The following is a 20,337-nucleotide window of genomic DNA, read 5'->3' on the forward strand; positions in this document are numbered from 1 at the left end:
TACTAATATTCCCCCTACACCCCTTCCTCCTACTCCCTCTCAACACAACCTAACCCCCTCAATTCCATCCACCACCTATATCCATCCTCCCAATATCCATCCCCCTCTTACACCACCCCCACACCTCTTCCTCCTAATCCCTCCCAAGACAACACACCCCCCTCAACTCCAACTATCCATCCTTCCGATATCCATCCTCCTACCACTAATACTCCCCCCACATCACTTCCTCCTACTCCCTCCCAACACAACCCACCCCCTTCAACCCCAACTATACGCACATTCTCCTTCCATCCATCCCCTCTATCCTTTCCACTCCCTCCCGGATACACACGTGAATCACTCATGACACAACAATGCCCTTCCCCAGATCACCCACCTCCTGATACCCCTCCTTCACACCCCCTAGCTCCTTCCCCCAGATTCCCCAATACCAAATAAATCGGATACCCGATTATATACCCGTTTCACCACCACCAAATCCTTTTCTATCCTCTTCTCACGCAAACGTGCAAAGCCCCAACTTCCTCTCTTCTTATATGGCACTCCTCTACAATACCGCTCTTCGAGAAAGTTCCTTGGAGTAATTTTCGACTCCAGACTATCCTGGCGAGACCATATTCTCTCCATTAAAGAAAAAGCTCAAAAACGCCTTAGAATTCTACAAATCCTGCCCCACATATCATGGTGGTCAGACCGCAAAACTCTCCTCTATCTTCACTCAACCTTGATCCTCTCTACTCTTGATTATGGATGCCATGTATACTCATGTCTCTACCACACTTCTTAATCAAATAGATACAGTTCAGGTTTAGTACAGGTCTCCGATTAGCATTAAGAGCATTCAACTCCTCCCCAGTTGAGAGCCTGTACACAGTCAGTCATATTATCTCTCTCTCTCGACCCCGTACCCTTCTCTCTCTCCGATGCTTTGCACGCTTTCACCAACACTCCCTCACCAAATGAACTATCCCTCAATCCCTAATTTCTACCTTTACCTCATCTCCCCATTTGCCAACTCATTTTATCGTCCGCAATTCTCCAACTTCTGCCCTTCTCTGTCAATTCAGTTCCTCCATTGCTATTCACTCCTCAAGTAGGCATGTTTACACTGACGGCTCCAATGGTTCATGGTTAATGGTTAAAATAAATGTGATAGACATCTAAGGTCATATAGCACTATAGGAAGGTATAGTAAAGGGGGATGTCAGGTGATAGTTGCTATGTGTCGACTATCTAGAGTAGTGTTGAAAGGTTGAAGATGAGGGAAAAGGTTATGGTGGTTTAGGTAAGGGAGTTAGATCAAGTGAAGGATATTTATGCGTCTGAGGGAGAACAGGTTATAAGAAGCAAGGATATGACGTAGGTCTGGTCTATGAGAACGGAAACCGCGAATATTCCAATGTAGGAGAGCTATATCTTAAGTTATTTTAAGATGAAAGCGTCGGTACCTATTGGGGAATCTGGGGGAGAAGGAGCTCGGGGGTGTGAAGGTGGGGTATTAGGAGGTAGGGAATTTGGGGAAGGGCATTGTTGTGAACTGAGTGATTCTCGTGTGTATCCGGGAGGGAGTGCAAAAGATAGAGGGGATGGAGGGAGGGAGAATGTGCCTATAGTTAGGGTTGAAGGCATCCCCTTGTGTTGGGAGGGAGTAGATGTGGGAGGAGTATTAGTGGCAGGAGGGTGGATATCGGAAGGATGGATAATTTGAGTTGACGGGGATGTGTTGTCTTGGGAGGGATTAGGAGGAAGGGGTGTTGGGGTGCTGTGAGTAAGAGGGGGATGGATATCAGGAGGATGGATTTCGGAGGTAGACGGAATTGAGGGGGTTATGTTGTGTTGAGAGGGAGTAGGAGGAAGGGGTGTAGGGGAATATTAGTAGGAGTGGTATGAATATCGGCAACCACTTCAAGTGTAGAAGGAGCATGAGTTATGGGATCTTGTGCTGTAGGGGAAGAAGGGTTAGAACGTTTAGTCTGTCTACTGCGGGTAGTTCGGGGAAGGAGAGGGGATGGTGTTGGAGCTGTAGTTGAGATTGGAGCTGTGGTTGAGATTGGGTGTCTGGGTTTAGAGTGGCAAAGGAATTGGTCTGAGGGATGCATAATGTAGATGTGGAAATGGGGTCATCTTGGGGTGGAGGGGGAGGGGCTAAGCGAACGATGTTACTAGAGTATGGAGTATGAGAGAAACCTTGTCGACGTGCTTCCTGTCTGGCTTCACGTAAAATGAGACCATTTTTGTATCTGAGAGTTGCTACCTCAGATTCAAACTTGTAAGTGGGACAGCCTCTATAAAATAAATTATGGGGGTCGCCGCAGTTAGCACATGTTCGTGTTTGTGCTGAGCAGTTTGATCGGTTATGACTAGGTTGGGCACATATGGGGCATCGGTCTGTGGAACGGCTGTGTTTGGCAGGATGTCCAAAGCGCCAACAGTTTTGACACTGACGGGGAGGGGGTTGGTATGGTCGAACAGAGAGGGATTGTCCACCGATGTAGATACGTAAGGGAAGGTCATGTGTACGGAAGGTAATATTGGCAATGTTGGTCGGATTCTTTCGTTGACCTTTAGGAGGAATGGTGTAGCAATGTACTGATTTCACATCTTGGTCTTTGAGGCATCCTAGTAAGTCTTCTCCACAGTCTGACCAATCTTTGATATCGACTGGGCAGTTTGCTGGGGAGAGAGAGGCAGTTCCGGTACAGGTATTAAGGGTTGGGGGAGGTTCTGCAGGAATGGGGTTGCCAGAATGATCAGTTAAATATGATAGTGCTATAGATTCAGTTTCTGATCTGACTGTTACAGGACGGGAGCGATCGCGTCTGGTATAGAAATGGACTCTTCCTACTTGTTTTTGGAGGCATTGTTGAAAGAGAAGAGTGTTGCCTGAGTAAGGAGCTGTAGAAGGAATCACGAAAAATCGGTCCCATTAAGCTGGGCTAAACAGAGTATTTAAGATATCTGTAAGGTTGGTGGTGGTGGATGGTCGGGGACGTGTAGAAGAGGGAGTATTACGGAGTGATGGAGAATAAGGCTGTAAGGTAGTAATAAGGGAGGATTGGTTGCTTGATGAAGGTTGCGGGGGTAAAGTTGATGAATTTGAGGAAGTTGGGTGGGTAGGAATGTCTTCTGGAGATTGATTTTCTGCTTGGGTGGGTAATGCACTAGTAGGCATTGCGGAGTGGGTAGTAGTTTGTGTTCGGAGTCGTGGTCAAAGGAGAGCCTGGGTTGGGGCTAGATAAAGGGGCTAGCCTTATAGCCTCTAATAAGGGGATTACATTTTCATTACTGGTCATGGGGAACCTGGATTATATAAAAGGCATCAACTGGTCCACCTCCATCGCTAGTGAAAGGTAAGGGCTAGATTAGCCGGGAGTACCGTGCCCATAGTTCCCGCAGGCCGTTCAGGACTGGCATAAGGTCAGCCTTTCATCATCTCAGCACGGCTCTCACACCTTAGAAAGTAGATAGTAGAAGGGGATGGAGAAGGGATGGAAACAAAAGCTGGAGGGGGAAAAGACCATGCAAAATTAGTTGAGTCGAGGGCTGAGGCCCTAGGCAGGGGAGATCCCTGCACTGGGTCTCTTAAGTCCCCCCATGACAACAACGGGCAAGGGATTGGGTGGGCTGACGGCTCCAAAAACACATTCGGAGCAGGTTTTGCAGTCATCTTCCCAATCTACACATTTAAATACCCTCTATCTCCTGAGTCTTGTGTTCTCACTACAGAATTATATGCAATCCTCCTTGCCTTGAAACACATACTCTCTCTTTTCCTCCTATTTCACGATTTTACTGACTCTCGAAACTCGCTCACTCTCATAAAATCCATACCTTCAACTAACCCCCTTGTCTGTAAAATTCAAGACATACTAAACTATCAAGTTTTGCTGTGTACCATGCCATATAGGAGTACCAGGCAATGAAAGAGCAGACACTCAAGCTCGCTCAGCCAATAAGTCCACATCACGTAACGCAAATTTCAAAAAAATCCCAGCCATAGATTATTATCCTCATTTTAAAACCTTTCTTTATGGAAAACCTTCTGGGCAAGTCTTACCACCAATAAATTACATTCAATAAAACCAACAATCTCCTCCTGGTCAACTTCCTTCCATAAACACAGATGCTGGGAAACAGCCCATTCCTGCTTACGCCTTAGGCACTCATACCTCATGTCACGATCAGACCCACCTCTATGTTCCTCCTGTAATATTCCCCTTTCAGTTTCACACATCCTGCTGGCATGTCCACGTTTCACCACAACCCGAATTGCTGCTTTTCCTCATCTATCTTCCCTACAACGACCTCCCAACCTATCAGACATCCTAATGGAATCCCATACTTTCTGCATAGAAAACCTTATCTCCTTCCTTGTTTTTGGAGGCACTGCTGAAAGAGAAGAATATTCTCGGATTAGGGGGCTGTGGGAGGAATCACAAAGAATCAATCCATTTAGCTTATTACTACTCTTTAGAGTAGTAACAAGGGAAGAGGGGGCAGACATTGATGAAGACTGTGCTGTAGGAGATGGAGAGGAGAATGTTGGGAGAGAGGAAGGGGTGCATTCTGGTGGTTGAATAATAATGAGTGGGTGGTTCGGAATGGATAATGAATAATGGTTAATAGCTAAAGAAATGTGCTAGACATCTAAGGTCATATAGCACTGTAGGAAGGTACAGTAAATGGTAGTGAAGGGTGGTTGAGTTATTAGTTAGTTGCTATGCATCAACTATCTAGAGTAATATTGAAAAGGTTAAAGATGGGTAAAGGAGTTGATGAGTGAATGGGTTACGGTGGGGTTAGGTAATGATATTATATAAAAAAAAGGAGATGCATGTGTCTCAGGAAGGAGAACAGGTTTTCAAAGCAGAGGAGGATGAGTAAGAAAAGTCTTTTGGAGGCAGATAATGGATGGGTTATAAGAAGAACGGATATGACGAAGGTCAGGTCTGAAAGAATATTCCAATGTAGGAGAGCTATTACTTAGTTGATCTACGAGTGATAACGATCAGCGTGTGTTTTGGAGAATTTGAAGGGGAAGGAGCTAGGGGGTGAGATAAGGAATTGGAGGGGGTGGTGGTGTAGTATCAGGAGGTGAAGGATCTGGGGAAGGACATAATTGTGACATGAGGAATTCACGTGTGTATCCAGGAGGGAGTGGAAAGGATAGAGGGGATGGAGGGAGGGTTAATGTGAGTGTAGTTGGAGCTGGGGGGGATAAGCTGTGTTGGGAGGGAGTAGAACAAAGAGGTGTAGGGGGAAATATGAGGAGGATGGATAGATATCGGCAGTCACTAGAAAATGAAGAATGGTGTATGAGATAGAGTGGAAGATGTTGGGAGAGGTTTTATGAAAGTTGGGTGACATGGAAGTAGTAGCAGTGTTCAGAGCTGTGATCAAAGTATAGCCACAGGTCAGGAAACCAGGAATTAAAATCAGTAGGACTAGCTGATAACGGGATTAGACTTGAATGTTTTTCATTAATCATTATTGGCCATGGTAAGCCTCAAGTGTGAAGAGAAACAGTTCACTCCTCAGGATACACATAAGGAAGCAAAGGCTAGATAACTAAACATGGGAATATTGTGCCCAAGGCCAACCTCATCCTTTCAACATGGCTCTTACATTTTTGGAAGAAGACAAGAGAAGGAAAATGGAAGGGAGAGACAACCAAGTTAAATTGATTGAGGCCCAGGGTAGGGAAGATCCATAACATTGGGCCTTAGTCTCCATCTCCTATGCCCCCACCTCCAATAACGTGTATGGGATTAGGGGGGAGGTAGATGAGAAAAAAGAAATGGAAGTCAATATTCCATACAACCAAATTCTTTATACTTACAATCCCCTTAAAAAAAACTGTATATCAAGAGGGACAATTCTAGCAAAAGCCACTTACCAATCCTGGGAGCTCTGCTCACTAACTGACAAAGTTATTTTCATAGTTCCCTTTTCTGCTAAACAAGGTAAATGCTACACAAGCAAGCAGGTTGATACAAGGAAAGAATTAAGACTTTCATTTTTTATTTCCAGATAAGCAGAAACATATAGAAAGAGATGATTAACCAAAGAATAAGATCACATTATTATAACGCTGCAATATGTTAAGATATTAATAAAGTAGTAATATGTGAGCTATGGGACCGAGGCTTCAGGGATCTGACACATGACAGAAATTTGCTTCTCAGGCTTCAATTTCAATTGCACATTCTTTACCAACTTGTCACTTTCTACCAGACAGATCTGAAAAAAACAATTAATCCTACACAAACTCTCTAGAAGCAAATTGGGCAACATACGTATGTTGTTTCAAATCTTTTGGATAATAAATGTATATTAAAGATATTTAACATAGGATATATTAATAAATTTGTTTACAGTGAAGAAATTTCCTTTTGATCTACATTGCTATCTTCCAATCTTGAAAACAATTTATCCTTTTTGACAATATATACAAGGAGAGTGAGTATACAACAGGTATTTAGTGATATGTCACATGGAAATGCAGTGGAATCTATAAAGCTTTTTTCTTTTCTTTTCTCTTTGCATAAGTAAGCCAGCCAAAAGGTGCTAGATCCTGATGGTACAAGAGACATTGTGCAGTTAACTGTGTTCTCTCATCACATGTTCTGCGAGAAAGACTAGCAATGGCTCCATCAATTCTCTGCCCTGTAACTGTAACCACACTGACCTTGTTGTTGAAACTCAACCAAAAAATGAATAATCTTTCTTTGGCGAAAAATTAAGGGCACTTAAAAGTAACAAATTGGTACTTTTTCTCTTTAGGGTAGTTTTCACTAAATTTCAGAGACATATTAGAAGATATTTTATTTCTAAAATTAGCACAGGAAACTTTCATGCTTATGATGCAGCTTTTGCCGCCCTTCGCCTTTTGACATCCCAATTGTAAATTCGAGCCATTGTCACCTCCGTCGTTGTTCCTTGGTTCCTGAAGAAAATAGTGAAAATCATTTAAGGAATTTCAGTGACAATAATTATCAGCTTTCTAATATTTATACTGTATAGGAGTATATATGACAAAAAATTGGGGGGGGGGGGGATCTTTCTTACTCTGTTCACTATTATCATTATCATTATTATTATCATCATTATTATTATCATTATTATTATAACTATTATTATTATCATTATCATCATCATTGTTATTATCATTATCATTACTATAACTATTATTATCATCATCATTATCATTATTATTATTATTATCCTTATTACCATTATCATCATCCTTATTATTATTACAGAAAAACTCACCTAAGGAAGTCAAGGTCGTGCTCTACCTGTGATAGGTTCTTTGTTGCATTATTCAAGTTTTTCGACAAAAGGCTTTCAGCATCTTCAAGCCCATATTCCAACATTACATTAGCCTGTAAATAAATTCAATATATCATTAGAAGCTATCTTGGGTTCCAAGATTTGAGTAGACTGAATATCACATACAACTTTCATTCTCAGTCAAACTGGTAAACATATCTCTCAACCCTAATCTCATCATCATCATCACGTCAGAATTCAATTCGTCCTGAGTTCCACCCCAACAGCCTATGTACGTGCTATGGCACTTACCTCTCCTCCTCTAATTCCTGTGTCATTCACAATTCTACAATGCCCAGTTAAGCCTCTAACATTGTTATTTCCTCCATCCCTGTATGGCTTTAACAGCTGCTACATGACAACAGGAAGAACTAATGCCAAATCCCACGTATTTCCACTGGCTCTTACTGACATCCAGCGTATTTAGGTTAAATCTGATTACAAATATTTCCTTTTTACATACGCTCCCTGTTAGGACATGGTTCAACTGGCCTTGTGTACGCCCAGGTCTAGCCATAAGCATGGCTATTTTGGCCAAATCACTTCACTTTGGTGCAAAATCTGGGGGCTGAGGGGAGCCAGCAATAACCTGACCTAGAGCGTTATTTTTCTTAGTGTATCTGAAGATTTTCTAGGATGCAATTAAAAACTATTGTCTGTAATTTGCTTAAAGAAACTACCAATATCTAAGTATCTATTGTCAACAAAAGTCATATTAGAGACTTTATATAAAACCTGGAGTTAATTACAAAATTCATTTTTTATTACCAAAAACAAATAAACAAGAAATGCCTACTATGAAAGTGAGGATCTACACTCATGTCGACAGCCCATCAAAATAGCATTAATAATCTTAAATCAGTATATTGGTTTCCATTCTTCTTTCTTCAAACACTAATACCCCATGAAACAAAACTACAGCAGATAAATCCTTGTGCTCCATGTTGCTCTAAAGAGTACTATGCATAGTGATGAAAAACAAGCTTGGTCCTAGATGAAAACAAGGCCAGTTGAACTGCGCCTTTCGTTGTAGCACACCCAACAGAGCAGGATATTTGCACTGAATCTTAAAAGAAATATTTATAATGATATAATATACTAAATCATAATCAAATTACTTACTCCAAGCCAAAGACACACTCGGTCTGTTGGTGGAATTTTAGCCTTCATGTAGACTTGGTCAGACAGTAAGAATTTAGTCTCGATGGCATCAGCTGTATCTTTTCTGGCCTTCATCTCTTTTACAATTTGTAGAGAACTCTTAATATCTGGAATTTGCGATTTCAACCTGCAAAAGAAAAAAATAATAATAACCTTCTGCATATTCTCTGATATATAAGTTTTTTTTCCACTTTCACACAATATTTATTATCCGTTTCATCTAGATATATCTTGGCAACATGAGATATCACTTGATATCTTACCGATGTCCTACTTATTTTAAGTCTATCTAAGTCATCTTGATCCAAGAAACTACCAATAAAGGACAAGGAACAGTCATATCAAAACTAAAATCCTATTGCTCATCTTGCAATAAGTATATTTGATCAGACTATGTCTCATTAGCCTAGATGAACTGAACTGCCACGTAAACAGTGGAATAAACATTTTTCAGACACTTCTAATCATTTTCAATCTAAATTTAATACTGCAACCTGTCCTGTTAAGTATTAGAGAAAAATCTTCATGTTCTATTGCATAAGGGGATATAAGGAACTGCAGATTCTACAGGTTTTAAAAGCATTCTCATGCCATGTGATGAATATTATTGTGACTTCTTATCTACACTGAGATTATGTGATTACTGCCAAGATATTTGCCATTTTTCAAAGGAAATTATTTCAATCCCTTCTTACACATCATGCTTAGCATTATAATTGGTTAAATAGAGTAGACTATTGATCAATGTAGCCTGTCCTGTCCCCTCCAATCAATAATCAGTATGACTAATATATGTCATACAGCTGGTACTATGAAACAGTACACTTGGTAGTTTGTTCAATATCATTTTATCTTTCTCTCTTTTATTTGTTACAAACAGTTAGCCAAACTGAACTGTGATTCATCACATATTAAACAGCTAAAAAAGAGAATATCTCTAGGAAATTAATATTTCAACTGACACATCATAGTACTGAAATGAACAACTGGCAGCCAACAAATATTCACAAGAGTAATAATACATGTTTTTTTCTTTTCTTTTTCTTGTATCTAACTTTTGAAAAATTAAGAAACAAAATAGATGCATAATATAAAATCACCAATATGTTATAAAGAATAACTAAACACACAGTGGGTTTGGCAAGTAAGCAAATGCCATCCCAGCAGCTTGGAGATATTTAATGAAGAAAGATGAACGTTCCCTAACTTGCTACTTACGGTAACAATTAAATATCCCAAACCCCTATGATCCTGATAACATGACCAACACATCATGAAAAAATTTGGCTTACGGGGTAGGTGACATGAACATGCTGCCATGAGAAAATTTGATTGAGGGCCAAGATAACAGGAAACATATAAAAATGATTGAAAATCTTTACTTTATAAAACCTTAAGAATAGAAAAACAATTCCTAGCCACTCACTTCTTGCGCCTCGCTTGCAAATGCGCTTCCATAAACTTATATTTGTTCAGTTGTTCATCCAGCCGCATGATAACACTCTGTGCATCATTGGCATTGTCTTCTTTGTTCATGAAGGCATCAACATCTTCCTGAAAGTAGAGAGCTAAATTAAAGTAATGTACTTAAGGTCCAATAAAAGGTAATATACTTTCAAAGGCTAACCACACTCCCTCCATCACATCCAATTTACTTCTGCAAGACAAAACTTTTCCAATTAGCCACAACTTCGAGAAGTTATGAAATGAGTGTAAAAATCGGGAGTTTTCCTGCAACATGAAACTTATAAAATTAATTAAAATACATAAATATGAATAAAAAATAAATAAAATAAAATAAAAAAATAAAATAAAAAATTACATCACTAACATATAAGCATATTACATAAATTCAAGTCTTCCTAAATTATCTGCTTACATACAGGTGCTGTCACTCACTCACTCACTCACTCACTCACTCACTCACTCACTCACTCACTCACTCACTCACTCACACACACACACACACACACACACACACACACACACACACACTCACACTCACACACACACTCACACTCACGCTCACACACTCACGCTCACACACTCACGCTCACACACTCACGCTCACACACTCACACTCACACACTCTCACACACACACTCACACACACACTCACACACACACTCACACACTCACACTCTCCATATCTGGGGAGGTAACCAATTAGAGCCCAGGTACACTTATGTGGACTTTTGCTTGTTGCAATCATGCATATGGCATTTGATTATGACATTACGCATAGATTTGAGTTCGTGAATGTTCAAGGAGCACTTATACTAATATCAGAAAAAAATTGTATTGCCGTGATTTATGACGAAATATTTTGTGAAACACATCTAAAAAAATATATAAAAAAATAAAGTTTTGTGTCCTTTTACCCATGAAATATGCTTCCATCAAGATTTCCTGGCAATATGTTGTAGCTTATGAAGTGATCTATATGTACTCAATTGAGCTTCCATTACCACCCTATCCTGCGGTTGATGTTTCACAGCACTTAGGACTGAGTGACGATTACCCTTCTCCACCTTCTCTAATTAGTGTCCCCTTGTCACATTATATTGTCATACCAGGCAACTCTAAAACTTACAAGTTGGGCAGCATCTCCTTACGAAGGAGAGGGACTATCGCGACAAAGTTATATGGAGATGCAAAGACAGGACCTGGGGTGCCAGGATTCACACCATTAACAGAGAAATTGTAAAGTGGCAAAACCCCATCCACAGATATCCTGCTGTCCCTGGGAAGACTGAGGTGAAGATACTGTCAGCTAAGGAGGAACACGCTGCCTCGACAGCAGAGCCCATCCTGTATATTGTACAGACATTCTACACAAGAGCTGAAGTTGGTTGGGCTCATTTAATACCAATTGTAGATGTTGTCAAGAGGATGCTAAGGCGAGTGCAGCAACAGGCAGGTGTGTCTGATCTTTGCCTATTTCAGGCAAACTTAGAGAAGAGGGCTTCCTTCAATGAGATGATGATGGAATGGCAGTCCCTATTGCAGACTCTGATCTGAAATTTCTTGCCAAGTCTCGTCACTGGTTTGGTGATGGGACATTTAAAGTGGCCCCTATCAGGTACAAGCAGCATTACACACACTATGTATACTTAAGGTGACATACCCTGTGTCTATGCAATGTTGCCAGAAAAGAATGAAGAGATATATAATAAATTGTTGCACAAGGTGTTGCAGCTTATTACCCCTGGTTTATCATGCAATCCAGCAACAATAATGACAGATTTTGAAAAGGCAGCAGAATTTTTTTTTCAAATGCAGAAGTTGCTGGATGATATTTCTGCCTGGGCCAGTCTGGAAACGCATCCAGGATCTTGGCCTTATAGCTAGGTATAGAGATGCTGCTTTCACCAACGAGATCAGGATGTTCCTGGCTCTGGCATTTACTCCGCATTCTGAAAAATGCCAACCAAAGTCCACTAGTTATATTCTGGCAAGACATAGCCTGCTAACACTGATTGCAGAATCTAAGCCATTTGATGTATACCATCCAAATTGAGTAGTTTTAAGCTAAAGACATTAATCAACCAATAATGATAAAATACACTATTATGGTGCAAGTAAAGAAGTGATTTCTTGGAGGGTCCAACCTCTGTCATATCACAGTTCCATGCTAGTCAGCAGAGCTTCAACTAGTGTCAATATCAATACTATCATTATAGTCAACATTATCAACATTATTCTACTGTTATTAGAGTAACAGTAAATATAGTACAAATAGTATATAAACTCAGCCAAGACCCTGGAGTACTGCTTTTCAACCAAGCTTCTCTTTAACTTTTTGGACTTGGGTACCTTACAGCTCACCTGTGGACCAAAACACCCGGACATTAAACTTGCTTGAGCAGCAACTCTTTCAGGCATATGGCTTGTAGACCTTGCTCACATAAAATATTTTTGTATAATTCAGTTCACTGATGGTAAACTCCACCCTCATGGATAAGCCCATTCCTGAAAGTCCAAAGAGTCAATCTGCCTCTGCTTTGAGAACTACTTAAGAAAGATGCCTGTCTCCCTTTCCTCACCCAACCCTCAGCCAAATTTTTTCATGACAAGAAGTCCCTGTCATTCAGACCTAGTGGGTTGATTCTAATCATCTGGCACTTAATACTGATGTTTACATGTTTTGCATCTTATAACTTTTAGTATTAGAGTACTCCAGAGACAGGGGTAAGTTACCATTTTTTTCTTCCCTGGTCGCAATATAGTAACTGAAAAGTTTGGAGAATCTGCAGCAAAAGCTTATAACAGGACCACACCCATGAAGTCTCCAACATCAAGCAAACAAATGCACGAACCTTAGCCCAAATGCTCAAACTATTGCAAAGATTGCCATGCAAATCGATATGTCTTCCTTCCAAAAAATGTTGCAGCTAATTAACCCGTAGCCGACGGGTGGCACGTACGTACATGCCATGGCTGTTGTGGACCGAAAACAGATAGCATCATATCATGCCCATTCCCGCCCCGCTGGCTCGTCAGAAGGAGTTTGTTTTTCTCCGATAATAGCGGCGTCATTTATATGGTAAAGATTTTAGGCAATGGCACCTATAAAGAAGGTAAACCTTCAAAATTGTAATATTTCTTATAAATTATAGCAAAATAAAAGCTTTTAGGTGCCAAATTTCGCTCGCAAACTACCGATTGAACCAGACACAAAAAGGGGAAACTGCCAATGCGCGCCAACAATCCCGTTATTACGTTAATTTGCCAAACATTTTTACCCATCGGCACTGGGGTAATTGGAATAAGTTAAAAGAGACCGACGCACATAGACAGAATACATGCTGGATTTTTTGTCTTCCACTGCAAAGGTTGGGGGGCAGTAGCCACCCAGGAGGGATGTTTCAGGAGGGGACAGACCCCTTCATTGGACAATATAGTAACTTAATTAGTATATATTCTTGTTATAGTGATGTATTTCGTGTATAATATTCATATCTTATCCTGACGTTTCCCTGGTCCTTTAATACCCTCCTCTGCTATTGAGGCCAAGAATGTGGGTGTGTGGTGGGTTCCACAGCATATACCCTGCTCAGATAGGTAGTAGAGGGCCACTATCATCATGATACCACTATCATCATGATCGGTCATGCAAAAGTATTCAGAACAATCGCGATTATTTGTGATGGATATCAACAGACACAAAACATAACACACCATAAATGTCCAGAACAAAATATAATATTTATAAAGTTGGATGACTGTGTGACACTTTTAAAAATTACCAAATTAACAATGTATTTCATGGGAACAAGTCTTACATGAGGAGAGGGACACAATTCTCATATTTTCTCAAATGAACTACTTTTAGGAACCATTAAAACTAACTTTTAAAATTCATAAGGGCATAACAGTGCCAGATGAGAATGAAACTTAAAACAGCATGGGGTAATACTAATTTAAATACCACGTGTCTTGAGAAATGCTTTCATACAGTCCAGTATTTAATGAGTCCAAGCCTTAGTCTATTAATAGTCGAAGAGTATCAATATAAAGGCACATTTACATACTAATCTGTAAAAATGAAATTGTAATTTGCCCCAAAACCGGACAAAGGCGCTTACATGTAAGAAATCACAATAAATCTAACTTGTAAAGCAGAGGATATCAAAATAAATCAAAATGAAAAAAACATGCAAGCGGCATGACTCATGACAGATACCGCTACAACGTCTAATTTCAAGATTACACTCCCTAGAACACCCTTTTCTATAGACTCCATCCATATCAAGACATTTCTATTCCATAATTCAAAACTTACAACAAACTGGGCCTCTGGAATGCCCATATAACTCTTGGAATCATCCAGAGGTTTGTCTTCGTCCCCGGCCATGATGTTTACGTGTTCCAATATTCTTTGCGACTTGCTTGGGATTTCCACTATTCAGATTATTTTGTTCAATTGTGATGAGTTTCGTGTCTTTATTATAGTGTTTTATATCTGTAAGTTTCATGTCTAATACATCATAGAGGGAGTCTTATTACTGATTTTAATTTATCTTGTATATTTTGGTAATTTGATATTTTTTATATTTTTTAGGAAATTTGTATCTAGTTTAACATTTGTTTTTCTTTTTTATTACTAAATCTTGGGGTAAGTATCTACGTATATGTTTTATATTTTCTTTGATCTAATTTTTATCAAGGGGTGTGTTTCCTCGGGATAATTCGGAATCAATAAAGTCTCTTGAAATGCTTTCAAACAACAAAATCTCAACAAAAAATACAAATGTTGCACATTTTTTTCTTATTCTGCCATCATTTTGTTTTGATTATTATTCACACAACAAACCAAAGTAAAGCAGAACTCCTGTAATCTCGAGAAATTACATTTATTTCACACATGTTTACCATATACTCTGAAAACATCTATGGGTGAATCATACAATACGAATATGGATATGAGAAATCCCATAATGAATTTCCAATCAAATGTCATTCTCCCTAAGATGCTTAAATACTATACCTAAAAATCCGAATGCCCGTGTTCTAAATCAAAGGCGGGAATATTTCCAGGATTTAATTTCACAAGGGACATTCCCTTTTTTATGAGTAGGAATTAATCCTGTAGTTTTTTTCTTTTCTTATCTTCTTTTACTGTCATTCATGGCGTCGTCTTTCCATTATTATTCATAGTATTTCATTATTGTATTTATGTTACATTATTGTATTTATGTTATCATTATTAGCTATTATAATAATCATTACTATTATTATTACTGATATAATAAGAGTAATGATTATCATTACTACTAATATAATAATAATAATTATTATCATTATCATTATTATTATCATTATCAATATTATTATCATTATAATTATTATTATTGTCATTGTTAATATCTTTGTGATTATCATTATTGATCCTATAATAATTGTTATTATTATTATTACTATGATTATCGTCATTATTATCACTACTACTATTATATTTACTATTATCATTATTATTATTATTATAATCATTATTATTACCATTATTATCAATATTATTAGTATTATCATTATTTCTTTATCATTATTATCATTACTATTATTGTCATTTTCATTATTATGATCACATATATTATTATCTTCATTCAATATTGTTATATTATCATTATCATTATAATTATGAGTATCATTATCATTACCATTATTGATATCATTACTGATAGCATCATTATCATTATTGATATCATTACTGATAGCATCATTATCATTATTGATATCATTACTGATAGCATCATTATCATTATTGATATCATTACTGATAGCATCATTATCATTATTGATATCATTACTGATAGCATCATTATCATTATTGATATCATTATCATTATGATTATTATTACCATCAGACGTGACGCCATCATCAAGCAAGAGCGGGACAAGCAACTGGCCGACAACCCACTGTATAGTCACCAAGAAATGCGGCGAAGGCTTGACTCACGCAAGAACACACCTACTCAACATCGGCATGAGCAGCGGATGGAGATTTAGTAACATCCTACCGCATGGGCCACTCCCTGCACCATCTGAAAATCTCGCGAAGGGAATATCATTCAGAAGGAAAGAACGGGTAGTCCTAAACAGTGTCAGAATTGGAATCGGCAAAACTAATAACATTAGTGGAGACAAACAAGGAAGTCAGTCTACCCTAATGCTCTTCAAACAATGGAATATATTCTCCGAGACTGCGTACTCCAAGCTGCTCCAACCAAGATCTTTTGGAAGCAAACGAAAGATCTTTCCAGTAGAGCCAGTGGTGGAGTGACAAGATATGATGATGAATAGTAGTATTATCTTTATAACTATTACTATTATTATTAATATTATTAATTTCAGCATTATCATCATTAATATTACTACCACTATCATCATCATCATTATTAATACTACTACCACTATCATCATCACCATCATTATCATTATTATCATTATCATCGTTATTACTATTATTGTTGTAATTAACATTATCATGATCGTCATCATAATTATCATTACTCTTATCATTGTTATTATCATTATTATTTTCATTACTATTATCATTATCATTATCATTGCTATTATCATTATTATTTTTTATAACAATCATTATTATCATTATCATCATTAATGATATCATTGTTGATATAATCATTACCATTATGATCATTATCATTGTCAGTATAACTGTTATTATCATTATCATTATAATCATTAATGATATCATTATTATCAGCATTATTATTATCATTATTACTATTTTTATCGTTATTACTGTTATTAATATTATTACGATTATTATCATCCTTACTATTGTCAGCATCATTATTATAATTATTGCTATTATTATCATTATCATAATAGTAGTTATTACTCTTATCATTATGATTATTTATATTATTAATGTTATCATTATTATTGTCATTGTTTTATTGTTACTGGAGTTGTTATATAATTATTATTGTTATCATTATTATTATTACTCTCATTATCATTATGATCATTATCACTATCATTTCTACCATTATCATGTCTTATCATTATCATCATATCTATTATTACTCATATTATTATTATTATTATTACAGTTATTGTTATCATTATCATTATTAGTATTACCATTATTATCATTATTAACATTATTATTTATTATCACTATTATGTTTTATTTATATCTTCTATTTTTATTGCTGTCATTATTATCATTTTATTATCATTATAACTACTATTATCATTATCATCATTATCATTATTGTTATTACTATTACCATTACATGCATATTTCATTTATCATTATTGTTATCATTATCATGGTCATTGTTACTATCATCATATTCAGTATTACCATGATAAGGATGATGGTTATTGCTTTTTTATCTTATCATTATAATTATCATTACTATTATTATTATCGTCACTGTAAATTATCATCATTACTAGCATTATTGTTGTCATTATCATTACCATCATTATCAATATCATCATTTTCATCATCGACATTGTCATAGTCATTATCATTACTATAATTATTTCTCATCATTACTATCATCATCATTAACATTACTTTTATCATTAATATTATCATCACTATTATTATTGTTGTGCTAATTACATTCTTCTTAGTATCATTTTATTACCATTATTATTATTGTTATTGTTATTATTATTATTTTCATTAGTCCTATTATATTAAATATTATTTGTTGTTATCACTATCATCACAATTATTGCCATTGTTATCATTATCTTTATCATTACTACTGTAATTATCACTATGGTTATTATCATTATTACTATTATTTTCATTATTACTTATTATCAATATTATCATTATTACTAATTATTATCATTAGTATTAGTAACAGTAGTATGATTTTTATTTTCTTACTATAATCATTACAATCGTTATCATCATTATTATTATCATAATTTTCTGCATTATTGTTACTAAAATTATTATTATCGTTTTTATTCCTATTGCGATTTCATTTTATTATCATTATTATTGTCATTATCATTATTATTACTATTGTTATTATCATTATTATGATCATTATTATTATTGTTGTTAATATTATAAATATCATTAACATCATTTTCATGACCATTATTAAGAGGTGCTGTTATTTAATTAGGAATAAAAGAGCACTTTTGTTATGAAATGGTAAAGGCAGAAGCATCTGAAGATTATTTTTTACTTTCTCGTATTGCTATTACTGTGATTAACACTAATAGTCATTACCTTTACTATCATTCATCATCATCAAGGGAGCTGAGGCCGACGGGGGCGCATAGCCACATCCACCCTTCGCTTCCAGCCAAGGGTATCTCTCATAGCGAGTCGCCAGGCAGGTCTATTTCTAGCACTCTACGGCAGGTCTGGTCAAGCTGCCCAAGCCCACGACTTCCTAAGTCTTCCCACAGACCTTCCCCACGTAGGATTCTCTCGTAAAAAGACAACCTGTTGGGTAGGGCCATCCACAGGGAAACGAGCTAGGTGTCCACATGGCCTGAGTTGGGGGTCAATGATTATGGAAGTAACAGGTCCCTTGCTAATCTCACGGTGTAGTCGTCGGTTGGACACATGGTCCTGCCAACTGTACACCATGAACCGGCGTAGGGACTTGTTACGAAATGCATAGAGGTGCGACACCAAGGCACTAGATAGCGTCCAGATTTCAATTCCATAGAGCAAAACTGACAGCATCAGGGCCTTGAAGACACGTAACTTAGTCCTACATAGGTACCGGCACCTCCAAATACTCTTCTTGACTGAGTTGATGGTTCCTGCTGCCAGACCAATCCGTTCACTGACATCCTGGTCTGACAGCCCAGAGACATGGGCTGCACTGCCAAGGTATGTAAATCTCTCAGTGACTTCAGGGCCCTCGTCGCACGCATGCATCGACTAAACAGGTTCTCCTATGAGGTCGCTGAAATCCTGGATCTTGGTCTTAGCCCATGGGCTTCGCCTCGTTGCTGAATGCATCAAGAGCTGCTACCAGAATTTCCAAACTCAGATAGGATAGCAACATCGTCGGCAAAGTCGAGGTCCGTGACCTTGATATTGTCCGGTGTTGCTCAACAGTGACTTTGGGTATTAGGTCTGCCCATTATCCAGTCCATATAAGTATTGAAAAGTATTGGTGTAAGGAAACAGCCCTGTCTCACTCCTGAGTTAACAGGAAAAAAGCTAGACAGTCCTCCTCCCTACACCAGACTTTACAGCACTTCAGTACCAGTATATAGGCTTGCTATTAAACCAATAATCCGTGTCAGAATTACCCTAGGTCTCAGGATCTTCCATAGCGATTGCGATTCACCAAGTCAAACGCCTTCGTCATTCTTGAGGTCGATATACGGCCGAACTCGCGACAGCGTTCCGCAGTGATTCGAAGCGCTATGATACAGTCTAATGTGGATTTGACAGGAGTGAATCCAGACTTCTCTGGTCGTAGGTGTCATAGTAGGTAGCTTCGGATCCGTTTCAGAATGTGGACGAAAATCTTGCATGGTATACTTAGCAATGTGATGCCACGTTGGTTGCCACAGTCTCAACGATCTCCTTTCCCCTTCCGAGGAAGTATCACCACGCCCCTAAACAGGTCAGGGGGAATGGAACCGGACAATCAAATGGTAAAACAGGACAGTATAAAGCCCTGTGTCATAGTTCACCCCTAGCATTTATCAGTACAACAGGGATATCGCATATGCCTGCAGCCTTCTCATTATTCTGCCTAGAGATCCCTAAGTCAGGGTAGGACTCCTACCGTAGGAGGATCTTCGCTGATCGGTGGGTCCGGCAGAGTGATTGCCCTTTTTGTCTTTATCATTGTTGCCATTATTGTGTTTTGTTAACAAGATACTGACATTTTGTTATCAGAAATGTACATAAGAAAAGCAATAAAATTATATATATAAAAAAAAAACAATACAAGAATTATCAATACAGGGACTTTTATATATCTAATCCCTTGCTAAGGGTATTGCATCAAGGGTCACTTCACGTAACTCACTTGGATCCGTAGTCTAAACACACTGGTGGACTGACCGGCTGCAGATAAGCTGTTATTGCTGATAATAGTATTGTAAAATTCCTCTAAACAGCTGTCAACATGAGTACAGTAAAAGTAAGTGTCAGATCGTATGTTGTCTTTCGATATACAATTGGTGTAGCTAAGAGTAACAGGATTTTGACACGGAAAGAAACTCAATGTAGATGCAATATAAGCCTGAGGAGAATTACAAAGTTGTAAACTTTTTAACGTAAGTTGCCATTTAGGTAAGCATGGTTATTATATGCTTTTATTACATCTAATGTTCTATTAACTGTTAAAGTCATGGTAT

The 20,337-nt window shown here is 37.7% G+C and overlaps 2 protein-coding genes across 2 annotated transcripts; both read right to left on the minus strand.

Annotated features, from left to right (window-relative positions):
• Positions 1 to 6,011: 6,011 nt before the first annotated feature.
• On the minus strand, positions 6,012 to 14,419 carry LOC138867002 (prefoldin subunit 3-like). Its single transcript, XM_070141401.1, has 5 exons — positions 14,282 to 14,419; positions 9,923 to 10,050; positions 8,458 to 8,623; positions 7,276 to 7,388; positions 6,012 to 6,949 (listed from the first exon to the last, which is right to left on the minus strand). Exons 1-5 carry the CDS (start codon positions 14,351 to 14,353, stop codon positions 6,862 to 6,864), a joined length of 567 nt encoding a protein of 188 aa, XP_069997502.1. The 5' UTR covers positions 14,354 to 14,419; the 3' UTR covers positions 6,012 to 6,861.
• A 3,954-nt stretch (positions 14,420 to 18,373) lies between these two features.
• On the minus strand, positions 18,374 to 18,895 carry LOC138859604 (uncharacterized). Its single transcript, XM_070115374.1, has one exon. It carries the CDS (start codon positions 18,893 to 18,895, stop codon positions 18,374 to 18,376), a length of 522 nt encoding a protein of 173 aa, XP_069971475.1.
• Between the last annotated feature and the right edge of the window lie 1,442 nt (positions 18,896 to 20,337).

Source organism: Penaeus vannamei, chromosome 3 (genome assembly GCF_042767895.1).
Source record: "Penaeus vannamei isolate JL-2024 chromosome 3, ASM4276789v1, whole genome shotgun sequence".
NCBI classification, from domain to species: domain Eukaryota; kingdom Metazoa; phylum Arthropoda; class Malacostraca; order Decapoda; family Penaeidae; genus Penaeus; species Penaeus vannamei.